The sequence below is a fragment of the Crocodylus siamensis genome, chromosome 4 (genome assembly GCF_052110815.1).
Source record: "Crocodylus siamensis isolate JL-2025a chromosome 4, ASM5211081v1, whole genome shotgun sequence".
Classification (NCBI taxonomy): domain Eukaryota; kingdom Metazoa; phylum Chordata; order Crocodylia; family Crocodylidae; genus Crocodylus; species Crocodylus siamensis.
In genome coordinates this window covers 51,585,198-51,602,683 of record NC_143398.1, presented here as the reverse complement: position 1 = coordinate 51,602,683, position 17,486 = coordinate 51,585,198, and the positions used below count along the sequence as shown (strand labels likewise).

The window sequence follows — 17,486 nt, the reverse complement described above, 5'->3', positions numbered from 1 at the left end:
GCGAATCACTCATTTCTTACAAGCTACTGCACTGAATGATATTTCTCAGGCTCTGACACTGTGAAATTAAGAGGACCTTTGCATAAGCACCTGCAGAATCAAGCCCTCAAACTGTAGGAAAAAAACAACTATATCATTTGATTAACAGTATTAGATTGTGTAATCTTAATTTGCACATAATGAAATTATTATGCAGGCACACTTAACTTAATCTTTCCTCACTTGAATATTAAGCTGGGAAACTTTTAGCAATTTTTTTCATTAAAAACTTCTAAGCATTCAAACAAGGTCTTCAAGCATTTTTTGTAATACAATAATGATTTTTTTTTAAATAGTAAAACTCCCTCCTCGCTTTTTTGAATATCAAGGGGCCAAAGGTCTTTACTTCTACTAAATTTAAGACCACTCCTTACTGTGTATCTCCTAGTTATAGCTCCTGATATAAATGAACTCCAAACCTCTTAAAAGTTAAAAGGAAGCAGTCTCTTACATATATACTTTTAAGATGAGGTCATCTTTTGAGTCTCCTGCCAGGAGATCTGCAATGCTGAGGACTGCACAGCCAAAGGGCCGGCGGTATTGTACATTGCAAGCATTTTTCTTCTCTCCAGCTCCCATTCGGCCTGTCAAATAAAACACAAATATGATAAATAATCCACTATACTGTCTCCTCCTAGAGCCACAGAAAAGAGGAGGAGAGCAGCTCAGCTTATATCTACAGCTAGTGCAATAGTTTTGATTAAATAATGATAAACATACTGTTTTGAAAGCTCCTCCATCTTTTCCTCACTTTAAATCAGAACAGCGGAACATGTGGAACAAAGTAAACATATGGTGCTTCTGTAAGGTCCAAATCTGAAGGGACATGGTTGCTTTCCCCTGACCTTATCTACCAAACAGGTGTTTCAAATCCACTGACTGCACTGCTTTGGGTAGCAGATTTAGAGGCAGACAACATTACTGGACACTTATACAGTAGTTTTTGTAAGCATTTATTTAACTACAGTCACTGGTAATAGTCCTCCTCAGTGACTGATAGGGAGTACTGTCCCTGCCAATGAGAGTTAAGCAAACAGGTACTGCCTCCCCCCCATCGTAAATTGGCTGCAGGGGCGCTTTAACTAAAGCTCATTTGACGAAGTTTAGTTAAAGTATGCCTACAGCCATATCGAAACATGGGGGTGCTTAATACATGTAATAGTGAAGCAACACTGGAGCGTTCTAATTAGAACGCAGAGCAGACTCAATTAATCGAATCTGCTCCTACGTGTTCTAATTAGAACGTGAATGAGCATGTCTCTAGGCAGCCCAAACGTTTTTCTGTATTATTTCCCTTTAATTGAAAAGCAGGAGTCCAATTTTCTGGCTGCATTTGTGGCAAAGAAGCTGGAGGAGAACCTTTGCCTTCACCTATTTGGCTCAATGGCTGCTAAGCACCTTTATCCCATAGTGTCAATTTCTGAAACAAAAAGCTTCTGTGTGTGTAACTGGTATAAGACAAGGCCTTCCAATAACATTTCCATCCATCAGAGAAGCTAGAAAAGTAATCCTTTATTTTCTAAAATGCATTGTACAAATCTTATTTTAACCTCAAACATTTCAGTAACTATTCTTGGTTTCTCATAATCCCATATCAGTGCCATTTGTCATATCAAACCATTTTTGGCTTTGCCATGTCTCTTGTTCCTTCTCTTTCTCCACCTTTTTGGAATAATAATAATAAAAAAGAAACCTTACTGTGTTCCCTATTGATTCTTGAAAAGCCACACTGGCCTTTCATGGGGTCTAACAACATAGCTACAAAAAACATAAAGCCTATTTAAACTCTGCAGAATCAGAAGCCATAGGTGCTTTGACTTGATGCAACTCAAACAGCAAATGCAGTGACCAGAATATTAAAACTGGCATAAAAATTCATAGATAACACTTTTGGATTCTTGAATTGATCCAAGTGCGAAGACTTGAAGGTTCTTTTCCTGTCCTTAAAAAACTGTGAAAAAAAATTATTTCAATATTACCCATCCCCAAATTGGACATAAAAAGCTCCTTTGCAATCTGGATTATCAGATTTTAGAAAATGGGGCCATAAAGAATGGCTCTCTTCTTTGACTTTCTATTAAATGTTTATTCTTGCCAACTCAACTGCTTCATTCCAAAATCATCATATTCATCATTTTCTTTCCACATTTTCTGATATATTTCCTAGTCTTTTGCCAATTTAAATAAGAGAGAGAATTTGAAGCCCTGGGGATTTCCTACAACCACAGAAAAAGGTAAGGAAGAAGTATACATCAAAAATACGAGTGACTGCTCACTCTGTCTTAAGACTAGTATGTATTTTATTATCTAAGCTCGCTGGGCAGCAGATAGTTATTACAACAAAAATAAAACATTTCTCAGAAATAAAGAAGAAATATAGGTAACATTTATGACATACACTTTCACTTGTACAGCCATTCTTTACTGACAACACTGCCTATCTACAAGATGACAATCACCTAGACTAACAGGTGAATGTAGTTTGATTTACCTCAATATATCCCAGATGATAGTTTCTTAAAATTTAGCTTAAATACAGCACACACTCATAACTTCTACCATTCTCAAGCACCATTAGCTTTGGAAGAAACCAGATTTCTTTTTACTGTCATAGGTTAAGTTTTTCTTGGAACTTCTTCCATTGGCATTTCTTTTTATCTTATACTTAAAAAAGGAGTCTGAATTATTTCACAGAAAGGGTACACATGTTTTATCAACCTCTTTATACAAATTAGCCTGCTAAATTTCTAAACAAATTGTTTTGTTGGGACTCGAGTGGATTTTTAAGGCTCCCTTTAAGCTCATTCATCATATTAAGACTGTTCACATGCTAAATACCTATGTGTTTTTGATGCTATTAAAAACATGGATTTCAAGGGATTCTAAGTTCAGCTGCTTAGTGTTTGAAATATTAGTACAAAATTACCATGGGGAACTTCTAGGCACATATCATTTATCAATTTGCCCCGCAGAATGTGAACTTATTCTTTTAACTGTTAACTCAGATGCTCAGCTAATGAGTGACAATTCACAAAATAAAACTCCAGCACTTATCAATCTTTTCTGTACCACCTCCTGTCTTCCAGGCAAGAGGTCATACCTACCTATCCGTATAATGTGAACGGTGATGTAGATGTCCTTCCTAAGCTCACTGCTACTCAAATCCTGCAAAGAACAATAATCTCATTATTTTTAACACCGAATTAAAGCATGACATTCAACAGCCCTGGCATATGACCCTCTGTGCCAACGATTGCAGCTGGAGCACATTTTTAAACTGCAGGTTTGTTACAATATAGAAATGAATTACACCTAGGACACTTTACATTTGGGCCCAGGAGACAGTACTGCCAATCGCTGTCTGAAAATACCGTGGATAGACTGCATATTGTTGAAGAAAGGCTGCACTGCACAGCAATGATGTGCAACTGCATTTTTTTTTTTACTTCTTAAAACACATGGACTCCTGCTCCCATGCAACACAGTGGTATGCAAGGGAAGAGGAGCTGGCTGGCTGTGAAGGGAAAGAATGCTGTTTCTGTGCACTGGCAAGCTCTAGAAAGACGGCAGAATTCCTTCTGTAGCTCCAGAGCTGCACCCTAAAGGCACAACTGAGCCTTTTATGCTTTAAATCCACAACGAGTGTTAAGACAAAAGCAACACAACAGGCTATTTAGTTACACAATATTAATTTACTCTATCTACCATTTAAAATATTCAGCATAACTGAAATACATGTGTATCAAGATCAAGTAGAACTCACCACGAAGAGAGAGCAATGTCTTTCTGGCTTCTCTGGACATTTTGGCAAACCATTCCTATTCAGTCTCAAAAAAAACCTCTCACTGCAAGAAAAACAAATGTGACATGCTAGACAACACTAAGGGAATACAGACCTCATTTTGATCCTATTTTAAGGTGAAATTTTCTAGCAACATTGAAGAATGAAACAAAGTATTTTTCTTCAAGACCTTGACTATAGCAACAACAACAAAATTACAGGATATTGATGGTTTGCTAATACATCTACTAACATTACTGAAAATTTGAGATGAAATCAAAAGCTTCCTTGGGCTGCATTTTTATAGAACTGTATTCATTCTGTATGTTTATGAAAGTAAAAAACTATAATATCTGTGTACACTAGACGTCAAATGAGGAAGCATGTTAGAAACAATTCTGACTATGCAGGTATTGGTCTGAGCATACAGACTGGAATTATGCCTAATCTATATCCCTCTAACAAACGAATAAAACAGAAAGATGATGCTGAAGCATATTTTCCCCCACTACTTTAATTTCCTTAATTAGAGTCTCTGATCAGGATCGCAGGAGGTCATCTAGTCCAACCCCCTGCTCAAAGCAGGACCATCCCTGACAAGATAAATCCAGCCACGGCATTGTCAAGCTGGGCCTTAAAGACCTCCACGGATGGAGATTTCACTACCTGTCTAGGTAATTTGTTCCAATGCTTCACCACCCTCCACATAAGAAAGTTTTTCCTAATGTCCAACCTAAACCTCCCTTGCTGCAACTTGAAATCACTGCTGCTTGTTCTATTGTCTGTCACCACTGAGCACTGGTGACGCATAGCGGGTGCACGTGGGTGGATGCGCACCCCCTGAGATCAGCCATGCACCCCCTAGAAGCGCCAGTCGCAAAAATGGAAGTGTCACCAGAAGTGCATTTCCAGTTTCACCACTGGCTCAGTGATGGGCCGCTGGGAGACTCCCCACTTCCACTGGCGATCCGGTGCACCCCCCACACTCAGGAGGCACCAGTTGCCCATGCCAATGAGAACAAATATTGTTGTGGAAACAGAAATAAAAACAAAAGTAAGTACAAACTAAATTTAAATCTACCTGTTCTAATAGCTAGCTAAAAAGAGGTCTATTTTTAGACCCACGAAACAAAGGGCAGAAGGTATTTGTTGCATCACAAAATAGTCCTACAGAACTTTTATAGGATTTGAATCAGACCCTTTGAGGGAACCACATGAATGAATGAAATAGACAGTTCATGAACATGGAAAGCTTGAGAGCAAGCTTTGGACCAATCAGGATAGTGCAAAGTCTAATCCCGTTTCTGAAGGGTGGGAGCATCAAGGTCACAAATGGCAAGACAGGCAGAAACACCAAATTTAGCTAGTGCCCCAGCCCTTTTCTCCCTAGCACCAATTAGCCAAGCAACTTAGTTTGGATTCACAAATATAACCAAAGAGTTAATTTATATCAGGAGTGCTCAACTTTTCCAGACTAAGAACTTAAGAATATAAGAATTGCCATTTACTGGGTCGGACCAGTGGCAGAGAGGACATGCTGAAAGGGAGAGTTAAGAGGGTATGATCAGGGTTTTTGCCACTGTTCCTCTCTCACTTGCAGCCTCCATAATTTAAGGCAGAGGTGGGTAAAGTCTGGCTGGGCCAGATTTGGCCCGTGGCAGACTCCATTTCCCAGCAGCCCCTGCCCATGTCACTCAGGCCAGTTTCTATGGAGTGCGGGATCAGGGTTTCCATGCAGACTGGCCCAGGCAGTGCTAGCAGGGCATGCAGCTGGGTGGGAAGCTGCTCTAGGGTAGGCCCTAGGGTTCTGCAGCAGTGATAGTGTGAGCCAGGGCAGAGCTGCGATCCATTGCCCGCACGCCCCTGCCTGCAGACGACAGATAGCAGCAGGCAGTGGATCACAGCTCTGCCCCAGCTCCAGCCCTGGAACAGCTCCCACCCAGCCACATGCCCTGCCAGCAATGCTTGGGCTGGTCTCCATGGAAGACCCGTCCCCACGCTGTCATGGCCTCACCTCTCCAGGGGTTTCCATGGAAACCGGCCACAGTGATGTGGATAAGAGCTGCTGGGAAATGGAGTCTGGCCACTAGCTGGAACTGCCATTTTGTCCGCCCCTGATTTAATGTCTAGGAAGTTTTGAATCAGAGACTGTTTCCTTAACTCCCCTGCTCAATAGCAACTTACTTACTTTTCCTCCAAGAATTTGTCTAATCACTTTTTGATTCTGGCTAAACTGTCAGTTACCATAATATCTGGTGGCAACAAGTTCCACACTTAATTGCACGCTGTGTAGAAAATAACTTCCTTTTGTTAGTTGTGTTGGTTGCATGCTGGAGGAAGTATGCAGGGTTGGTCTGTGGGCAAGACCTGATGCATAAGATAGGTCCATAAGCCCAATCTAGTGAGGGGTCAACATGTGGGTGTCATCTGGCATGTGGCCAGCTGTACCACAGTGAGCTGAATGAGTGGTACAAATTTCCAGGCAGCCAGAGGAAAACAGCTGTAAGTAGCTGGGATAAGTTGCAACAGAGAGTGGTAGGCTGCCCATTAGGTAAAAGAAGAAACCCCTGTGCTTGATTAGGGAGTCACCTTACTATAAGGGGTAAGGGCCCCAGGGTATATAAACCCAGCACCTGGAGCAATGCAGGCAGTCTGGGATGGTGCATTGCAGGGAACAGAGTTCCCTGGAGAGAGCGGCTGCAGGAGATGCCCTGGCAGGCACCATCCACCCTGAGAAGTGAGATCTCCAAGGGAAGGAGGGCTGGAAAGGTATCTTTTACCAAGCAGGGGAGGTTTTCGTTCAAAAACTTGTACCTTTTGTTGTGGTTAAGTTTACTACTGAATAACTGGAAGTGGCTATTAAGGGTGGTTGGAGGCCATAACAGGGTTGCCAGGGGGGCAAGCCAGAGTTGGGCCCTGAAAGGGGCAGAGGTGGAAAATAGGGGACAGAGACAAGCGAAAGCTAGAAGTGTGGGTGTGGGGGTGCTAAAGCCAGATCCAGAGAGTGGATTCTGGCAGCCTCAGGCCAAAGACTAGGGCCCAAGCACTGAGGGGTCAACAAGGGCCAGGTGGTGGCTGATGATAAGACTTGGACTGAAGAGTCAGGTCAGTGCAAGTGGGCCGAGGCTCATGAGTCCACAGCTAGAGTAACTGGCGGACCAAGGTCAGGAGGACCAAAGTCTGTACAAGCCTGGAAGAGCAAATCTGGAAGAGCAAGCGTGTCTACGAGGCACAGGTGTGAATATAGGGACAGATGGATGCCACCAACACAGCTCATAAGGTGCCTGGTGTTCTAGGATACCAATAGGGCCAGAAGGGCCAGAAGAGACTGCCCAAGTGGCAAGTTTGCAGCACACTGGATCCACCCTAGGCTGTTGGGGCAGCCTCCCAAGCCCTTTGAGCAACATCAAGGCACGGTAGGTGAAAAAACAGGGAAGGGCGCCCCAAGGGGCTCGACTGAGCAGGAGCAGGACCCACTGGCTGGGGCCCACCATACTAGCCCTGTGCCCACTGGATGCGTTGTCACATTTCCAGACCCATGGGGAGCCCTGTGAGCTAGATGACATGGCTCTGAGGGTCAGATCTGATTAATTTTTTGTACTTAAAAATGGATAATTGATTATATCTTTTCTAGGTCCCCTTCCCCCCACCATCTCTTTACCTATGCCCTCAGCTCCCCAAGATAATATCCATATCTTTAAAAAAGCATTGAAATATCTATGTGTCCCGGGGAGCCGGAACGGGATTCACCCACGGCAACAGTGGAGCCCAAGCGGGACATCCGCCGCTTGTTTATGCCGGCACGACCGGAAGTCAGCGCCGGTGCCAGCAGTTGGATAAAAGCGGCCGCCGAGGAAGGACGGCCATGGGATCAAGGAAGGAGCCTCACACCCGCCGAGGCGAAGGATCCCAGGGTGGAATGAGCTGGAAGCCTTGCAGCCACCGAGAGGGGACCCCAGAGGGGGACAGGCCACGAACCCCTCAAGAGGAGGGTCAAGGAGTGCCTGGAGCGGATGAGTTGACACCCGCCCGGCCCGAGGGATAAAGAACAGCAGCCGTAACTGAGCGGCTGACCTCCCTGAAGGTGAGACAAGGGACCCCGGCGGGGAGCTGCAGCCTACCCAAGCAGAGGGGAGGACACCAGCGGCAGCCAGGCCCAGCACAGCAAGCAAATAGCAGCAGACAGACTCTGAGGATGAGGGATCCAGCGGCAAGGAGTTCTGGGACTGCAAACCCGAGGCGCGCTGGACTTACAGGTCTGGGGTTGGGGCACCAGCACCGGGAGGCGATACCTCCAAGGAGGGTCGGGCCTGGGAGGGCGCTGAGGAGGCGCAGTCGGGCGGAGGCCGTTGTCGGCCACCTATGGCCGGAGACTAAGATAAGGGTTGCCCGTAGGGGACCTAGGAAGGTCCAGGCTAAAGGCCTAGCTAGTAGGGCTGTGGAGGCCCAGCTTTAGTTTTCCAGGTTCTTTTCCATTAAAGGGGGAACCCCGGTCAAGGAGTATAGCCGGGGAGTTCTGGCCAGGGGCCCGTAGTGGAAACCCCCCGGTCCCAGGTCACCCGGGGCACGAGGAGCCCGAAGATAAGGGTTGGCCGGGCTGGCGAGGCGACCGGCCTCGGGACAGGGAGCCAGGATATTTGTTAGAAGGGGACACCCGGGGAGGCATGAGGCTGGTGTGCAAGGGGTGGCGGAGCCCCGCAATGTGACTGCTGGGGATCCCGGGCTGCGGAGTGACCAGGAACTGCCCTACTGAACCTAACAATAAGTCGTGGCGGGCAAGAACCAGGGCAGGGACTGGACGACCTAACACCTACTCCGGGTCAGCGGTATCCCAGGGTGAGCAGCGACGGTCCCCCATCCTCAGGTGGCTACCCACGGGGAGACCCCCCTCCAGTCCGGCGGTCACACTATAGAATCATATTGGATGAGATGCAATGAACTAGTTAACTGCAGCAACACTTTCTACCCACAAAGCCTGGAGACCGAGCATTTACTCAAGATCAGAGTTAATCTTAACTATATCTGGGGAGCTGCTTTGTTTGTATGCGTCACCCAGTCAGGGCAGTCTGAATCAAAAGGTATCTAGATTTTGTTTTTATTAAAGCTAATAATTGAAAACTGCCCACCCCATTTGTAGTTACCCAATGTCCTCTTTTGATGCTGGAGCAGGTGGAATAAGAAGCATGGATGAGGCCTACTCTGGAATACTCTACCTAGTTTTGGACACTCCACCTCAAGAAAGATTGGGACGAATTGCAAAGAGTCCAAAGGAGAGCAGTAACAATATTGAGGTCTAGAGAACATGACATTAGGAAAAGGTCAAAGAACTAGAATGATTTGAGGGCAGTATTTGACAGTTCTAAATGCAAAAAACTGTTGTTAAACAGAAACTGGCAGTCAACTGTGTGTGTCCACATAGGACAAGCAGTAAAGGGCTTAGATTGCAAAAATGGAGATTTGGGGTGGATAGTAGAAAGAATTTTTTTAAATTCCAGCTTAGACAGTCATTTGTCTGGGGTGATTTAAATGGATGATCTTGTCTTGGCTAGGGGACTGGACTAAATTACTTGCTAAGATCCCTTCCAAGACTTTTTCCTATGATCTTATGAGAGAAAATGTTTAAACTCTTACAGGCTTCATATATGGAGTGACTGGAACTGCTATTTTCTCAAAAGCACCTGCTCTTAGAATACAACCATCTTGTGGAGCTTAAGTCTCCATGGTAACTTTAAAATGAAGATTTAAAAATAAATTCACTTACCATTCTTTATAAAGAGAAACTATTTTTTGCAGTCCATTGATTTAAGAATGATTCTAAGAATTAGTCTACCTTTTAATTACAATGTAGCTCACTTTTAAGTATTGGCAAAATACACTACAGGAGTGATAATAGTACATGTGCTACATTTTCAGGCCTTTAATAAACTTCTACCAAGAATTATTTTTCAGATGTATTACCTCTATTGTCACTGTGCTTAGGAGTCCTAACCATAGACAAGGACTCCTGCTCCAGGAACAGCTACAGAACTAGTCTCTGGTCTGAAACCATCAATGAATCTGACCTTCATCAATATAAATTCTGGTAGAGATGACTGACAGAGCCATTATGAATTTCACCATCTTATCTCATGTCTGTAGCACAGTCCATCAGTCATACACATCAATGACACTGGATGCAGCACTGTAGGATTTGTCCTTAAAGCAGACAACTGGATCCTGGTCCCAAAGAATAGCCGCTACTGAGAAACTGCATATGTAGAAAATCAGTTCTGTTTATAAACAGCTTTCTTTAGCTACCATATATTGATAGAATATGCATGGCTAAGAGCGTCTAATAACAGCTGCCCGCACATTTGTGTGTCATTGTATCTTTCAGATGTCCTTTTCACTCAGTACCTGTATTATATTCTCATTTAACAGAGCAAATAGTTATTTCTTATGCACACAGTTTAAAAAAAAAACAAACATACTGGGCACGTCTACACATTCACTAATGCACCTTAGATGCTGTGCATTAGTTTAGTACTTCCTTAATAAAGTACTAACTAAATGTGCAGTCCCTAAACTTACTGCTCAGTAACACTGGTGCAGAGTTATTTCTTGATGCTAACCATGCATTAGCCTAATAACACTGCGCAGTAGGCTCTTAACATGGTTTTTGCCATGATACGCTACTGCACAGTGTTATTAGGCAAAATGTGCAGTAAGCATTTTGTGTAGATGCATCCACAGTGTACCTCCCAGATTGAGAAATAAACCAGCAAGATAAAAGCTTGAGGTAACTACACTGCCAGTCTGCTGAGTTCAGAAGACACTGAAGCTCACATTTGGTATACTGCTTTTACAAACTGCTTTAAAACTTATTTAAAAAAAAGAAGTTTAGATTCTGCAAAAATCAAAGTACCGTTCCCTTTGAAAACATCATACTTGCTACAGATGCAAGGATTTTTTTTGTTTGTTTAGGGTTTGTTTTGGTGTCCTATACACATGCTCTGGGGAGGGGAGGGGAGAGTTTTAATTAGAGCAGCTCTTGGGAGCCACTCTAATTAAAACACCTGTGGCTTCCCATCTATTCAGCCCATGCTTCAGAATGACAGGGAGCAAGCTTTAGTTGTTCACCAAGCTTTAGTTAAAGCGCCTCTGCCACCATTCTGAAACACGGGGACACTGCGTTTCATGTGTGACGGCAAGGTTGCTGGAGTGTTCTAGTTAGAATCCACTCTGACATGTTCTAACTGGAACACATCAGAGCAGGCATCCTGCATGTGTACAGGCACCCCTTGTTTCTACAAGGTTGAATAAGTATGATTTAGAATACAGTTCTTGAAAGCCAACAAGCATGGCCATGCCACACAATAATATACTGATTGTGAATCAGGCCCCTGGCAGATGTTGCACTTAAGATGCGATTAACCAGTTAACTGCGTCTTAAATAGTAACCTGGCCACACAGTCAGGCAATTAATTGTTCAATAAAACAGGAAATAAGCCACAAAATTATTCCATAAAATGTGTGTAATATTTTGTGGCTGGTTTCCATCTGTGTTTTAAATTGAACGTGTGGCAGGGGAGTTTCCAACTGGCCCTAATGCAGTAACCACAGGCCGACAATCAGCTGGCCCTGGGACCGCATCAAGGCTTCAACCAGTTGGAGCCTTAGTGTGGTCCCAATCCAGCCAACTATCAGCTGATTGTCAGCTGGCTCTAGGGCCCACACCAGGGCTCAAACTAGCCCGAGCAGGTCGCTGGAGCCAGTTAACAAACAGCTGAATGTGAGACACCCGACTTTCAATTCAATTTGCCAGTGCAGGGGGAGCTCAGGATCACGATCTTGAGCAAAATTGGGATATGATCCCCAATCCTAAAATCATGCATCCTGCCACGCCCATATAGCACGGCAGGAGGCATGATTATTGGGGTCGTCAGATCCCATCATGCCTTGAAATGAACGTCTGTCTGTGGCCAGAGTTAAATTTCCCATATCTATTTTAAATTTAGTGCAACTGGATAAAAACTAGATGCAAAAAAGAAAAGGAAAACCACAATCTTTGTATAGTGTTTAAACAAAAGTGTAAAAGGCTACAATTCAATTTAAAGCCATAAGAGAATATGCTAGCGGAGAGTGAAATTGATCATTTAAAGATGTTGGCAATGAGGTATATTTAAGTAGAGAAGACGTGGGTATTTATAAAACTTCTTATGGACTTTAAAGAAACCTTGGGTGCTTACACACGTGCAGCAAGACTGCTGCAATGCATTCTAATTACAGTGCATCACAGCAGACTCAATTAATCAAATCTGCTGGACTGTGGTAATTATGGCACTCCAACAGACTCCAGCGTCACATGTATCAGCATTCCCACACTGAAAAATGGGGTGGGGATGCTTTAACTAAAAATCATTTGACAAGCTTTAGTAAAGCATTCCCACCACCATTTTTCAGCACTGGGATGCTAATACATGTGACAGTCTGGGCACTTTAATTAGAGAGGCTCTTGGAGACATTCTAATTAAAGTACCCCCGACTCCCGAAGCGCATGTATAAACGCCTCTTGTTACAAAATTGATGAGGATAGCAAATTGCTGTACTTTAAAAAGAAACACAAAATTCTAGTGACCTGAGAGCTTGGCTTCTGTCACAAAAAACACTCTAAGGCTAGGGACAGAACTTATCATAAACTGGTATAAGTGATTAGAAACCAGTTCATACCTGTAACACAACAGAAGTTCAGTGCACATAAACCACTTTCAAAATGGCTAAAACTAGTTTAAGATAAACCTGGATGGATGTTGTATCAGACTTAACTGATTTAAGTTAAATCAGTTTATTGAACTTCTGTCCCAGATCCCCTCCACATTCAAGTTAACTCATAGTTCCCCAGCGTACCAGGATGCTTTGCACCTCCCCAGCAAACCCTCCCTCACAGGGTGGGTGGGCAATCTTGGCCCAAGCCGTCTGTTCCTGCCAAGCAGGGAGGCGTACTGTAGCACCCCACTGCTTCTAGCCTGGGCCACTGCAGGCATGTGGCTGCATTTTTGGAATCAGAAGTGAATGTCTGTTCACTTGCTTATCTGTTCAATATATCCAGCTTAGACTACCCTGTAAAGATGGAATCAATTCAGCCTCAGGCTTTTTGACTGTCTGTACTTACACTAGAGGGTTAAATTTGGAACTGGAATTCTAGTTCTCAGCATTCAGTCACCCATACGCATATATATGGCAAATAAGCACAGCAGTAAATCAAAGGAGAAATACCTTCCCTTTGTATTATGAGCATTTGGTTTCAGTGCAGACTTTCAAGCAGTTCTGAAGAGTGCTAAGCTCGCCACTAAAATATGCTGTGCACATTCTCTCTCTGCTGACTGCTGACAAGAAACACTGAAATAACTAACACTGACAAGATTAATTTAAGAAGGTCAACAGAGGATTTTTGTGCTGTAACTTCCCCATAATACTGCAGTAACAATGTGTTTCAAATCTGTAGGTTTGTCAATTGCCTGTAAAAGGAACACTTCTATAAACTGTTCTATGTTAATAAATGATCCTTCTTTTACTATAATACAACTTGAATGTTACCAGTCTAGACAGATTGTCTATTGCATGGTTTTTAAATATAAATCTGTTTCCCTTTTTGATACAATACTACATGATACATTATTGTAGAAAAGATTATATCAGAAATTGGTCAAATGTTGCAGCATAACTTGGTTTTAGATATGTTCAGATAAAAACTGTACAAGGGTAGGTAGGAAAAAACCCTGCATTTAGTAGACAGTGACAGAATAATGCCAAACAACTTTTCAGAGTATTTTAAGAGCAAATGCAGGCTTTAAGCACAAGGTGAATATTATGCTATTACATTAGTAGTACACATACTCAAAGAAACCCCAAGCAAGATCAGATTTAAAATACTGCCATTAAATGTAATGCTGCAAGGCACATAAAATCTACAGAATGTCACAGGTAACTGGTGCAATAAGATGTAAAACCTCTAAAGTGCGTTCCTTGTCACACAAATCTAATAGATAATACGTAACATTTTCAAACATGCCCAAGTGATTTAGGAGCAGGAATTCATTTGACTTTTGATGAGACTTGTACTTTTAAGTTAATTAAGTACTTGTCAAAAGTGTCCAGTATCTAACTTACCTCACCATTTGGGAGAAAAAGGAAGAAACTACTTATGAATATTCTGAATTAAGGTTATTCACCAAAGTAAGGTACTGATATTAATACAAAGAAGGAATATAAAACAACACAGTGAGGTCATGCTCAAACATACTTATATTGCTCTTTGATTCTTAGTCATGGAAATTGCATGGAAATAGATGCCGGACTTTTATCAGATGTATTTTAATGGAAGTTTGAGATTAAGATTTCTTGAAATACATTTTACAGCACCTATTAAACTTATTTTAATGTAAATCATTTGTGATAATTATTTTCACTAATATTTCAAATAGAACTGTGGGGGTCAGAGAAATAGCTTCAAAGATAAAGTATGTTTAAGCAGATCAACAGGGAATTTATGATGAAAGAGATAACATTCAATAGAGGCTGGAGGTCTGAATGAATAGTGAGCTTTTATTTAAAGCTTAGGTTGCCACCAGGGGTGAAAGATATTTTGGTATGCAGTGTCATCAATACACAGTTTCACAGCTCTTTTAAAGTGAACCTATACTCAATTACACTCCCTGTGCCTGACCAAGATAAGAGCCTGGATGGAAGCAAACTTGCTGTGACACAACCCAAATATGATGGAAGCAAAACTTGAAGACAGCAAGAATTTAGAAAAATGGCTGGAAGCTCAATCTGTTCCACCATCCAAGAGCATATATGCTTGCCTTTCACCAACATGTAGAACACACTGGATGCATCACTGCTCCTGGATTTACAGGCAATAGTGATAGTCTGACTGCAGGATTTGCTGGTCATCCACCCATTGTGTAAAGCAATGACATTCAACTGGATCAGGATGATCTTAAAACTTAACAATATGTTCCAGCTAGTGCAGAATGCAGCTCATCATTACCTGAGGGCAGCATGGTGCAAGAGAGGACATGATGTCTTTTTTGCATTTCTTTCTCTGCTGACTTCCTGTTCTCTTCTTGGTGTAACTGAAAATGCTTTAATCTTTCGAGCCTGCAATGATTAGATACACAACACTCTGTTCCCCAATGGCTACTGCTTCTTCTAGTCTAATATATTGTTCTTCTCAACAGACCCAAGTACTGGGGATCCAGGTTTTCCATTTCTCACAGGAAAAACAGACAAAAACACAGATTTCCCCCGCTCACCAGAGGAAACTGCAGATTTCTCATTTTAGAGGAGAAACCGGTGGATTTTGCAGTTTTGCAAAGAGCTCTCTGCAGGCTGGCAGAGTTCCAGCATGCAAGGGGCTGGGAGGGAGTGGGAGGAGGGCAGTCAGACAGAGGAAAGCAGCTCCCACAGGTAAGTGGGAGTGAAGGCCTCAATCACCACAGGGAACAAGGAGGAGAGCTGGGCAGGGTATCCCCATTACTGTGTACAGCCCCAGGGGCAGGGGGACCCGTGCCCCCCAGATCTGTGTACAGGGTGGGGGTAGGGACAGGCTCCCCACTATGGGCTCAAGCTCCCGCTCTGCTGCTCTCCCCAGGCCCTCCACAGCCCAGCAAGTGTGACCTGGCACTGCAAGGCACAGTGGGCCACACAGGAAAGCTGCTTGTCGCTGTGAGCTCTGCGGTGCCCTGGCGACACGTCCCCTGCACATGTGGCAGCGGCACAAGGTCATGCCTCTCACTGCTGCCGCACGTGCAGAGGATGCAAAACCAGGGCGGCACAGAGGTCACAAAGGCAAGCAGCTTTCATGTACGGCCCCACTGTGCCCTGCAGCACTGGGTCGCACCCAGCAGGCTGCAAAGGCCTGGGGGAGGGCAGCAGGGCAGGAGCCTGAGCCCAGAGTATGCAGCCCGCCTCCATCCCTGCTCCAAACACAGTTCTGTGGGGCACGGGCCCCCCTGCCCCCAGGAGTGTGCACAGCAGTGGGGAAGCTGCCCCTCTACAACCCGAGCTTACAGCAAGCAGGCGGGGGGGGGGGGAATTGGCATGAGCAGGGCTAGGGGCCAAAGGGCTGTGGGGTGGGGGAGTGAGGGACCCCAGCAAAGGCGCAGGGGGAGGGAAGTGAGGGACACCAGCAGGGCCTGGGGCCTGTGTGGGGAAATGAGGGGCACCAGCAGGGCCCAGGGAATGAGTAGCCTTTCATTTTAACCATGGATTTTTGGTTTTTTAATCAGAGAATTTGCAATTTTTTTATCAGGGAAAAATCAGGATCCCTGCTCATTACCTAGATTCAACACTGTCGATTCAACAATGTGACTGTACCATTTATGGTACCCAAGCTAGCATAGGCATCTCTGCACTCTCTTGCATTGTGCCATGTATCTGCAACTCCTGCCTCTGGTATTTATTCTCCTGTAATGTTCACTACAGTCCAAATCTAGCTTCAGAGTGCATTAAAGACATAAGACCAGGTTCAAATTGTCCTCAGTATGTGCCTGTATTTAAACAAGGCAAATGCCTAGCTTTTGATCACCTGCTCCATGAGGGAGATCAAAACAACCCATAAGGTACCATCGTAGCAGCTTACTGGTATCCAACAGAACCTGTGAGAGTACAGGGTGCATCTGAATCCCATCTTCTTCAAACTATTCATTCACTTGCAATACCCAAAACATGGTCATACTTCTGAGATTGTGGTACACTGAGTTTCTGAAGAAATGCAATTCTGAGTGATGGTGGTGATGACAACTATGGCTTTTCCCAACTTTCACTACTATCTTTGTAGTTAGAGGACAAGAACCTTCCCTTGGCTAGGGATTGCCCTAGCCACTAGACCAGGGATGCTGAACATCTGGCCTGAGAAGCCTTTTCCTCCATAGGGCTCCTGGTAAGCCAAGGAATTCAGGAGTGGGGTCTACCACAGAATTTGGGTTACAGGGCCTTGTTGCACATGGCTGCCAGCAGCAAGGGGGTAAACAAGGGATCATGACATCATGGCCCTCAACTGTTCGGCCTGCTGCTACCATAAGGTCCAGATCAGGATTGGGGCAGGGCAAGTCCGACACCCCTATCATAGACTATATCAGCAGGCTCCCTTGTTTGCTTCCAGCACTGTTTATACATTTTATATGAGACAGTGATTAGTTAAAATAAGCCTGACAATAGAGGCCATAATCTAAGACTCCCCTTCCCAAAGAAGTGCCCTAATTTCTGAGCTACAAAGTCATTGTTCTTTTCCTCGCTCTCCTTCTGGCTCTATGATACTTGAGGTTTTGGCTGCCCCCTTCCAGTTTCTGGGGCTGCCCCAGGAATGATGTAGAATTCCTATGCTACAACTGGGCAGGGAGGGCATTCCTCTGGGAGAAGTGAGATCTGGATTCCAGTACCATCAGGGTGAAAGAGACCTAGCAGTGAAGTCTCACATGTCCTGGGCATTGACTCTAAGCATGAGGCTATTGGGCAAAAGGTAGCCATCACCACTACCAGCTTTAAGCTGAATTCAGTGTTTAGATGTCAGGTACTTGGGTATTGTCTGCTTGATAACAAAAACCTTCTCCAGAGGACTTGAGCAGAGGTTGGCCATCTGCCAAAGCCAGTTCAATGGCTTCAGAAATTAGATGAGAGTTGG

General features: G+C 44.0%; 1 protein-coding gene across 2 annotated transcripts in view; it reads right to left on the bottom strand.

Moving 5' to 3' along the window:
• The window catches only part of DOCK4 (dedicator of cytokinesis 4), a 423,704-nt gene that overhangs the window by 191,880 nt on the left and 214,338 nt on the right, over positions 1–17,486 (bottom strand). For both annotated transcript variants that reach the window (XM_090042292.1, XM_090042293.1), the window contains exons 9-11: positions 3,803–3,884; positions 3,144–3,204; positions 491–623 (exon numbers count right to left, since the gene is read on the bottom strand). In XM_090042292.1, the coding sequence (XP_089898418.1) occupies positions 491–623; positions 3,144–3,204; positions 3,803–3,884 (276 nt within the window). The remainder of the gene's footprint in view (positions 1–490; positions 624–3,143; positions 3,205–3,802; positions 3,885–17,486) is intronic.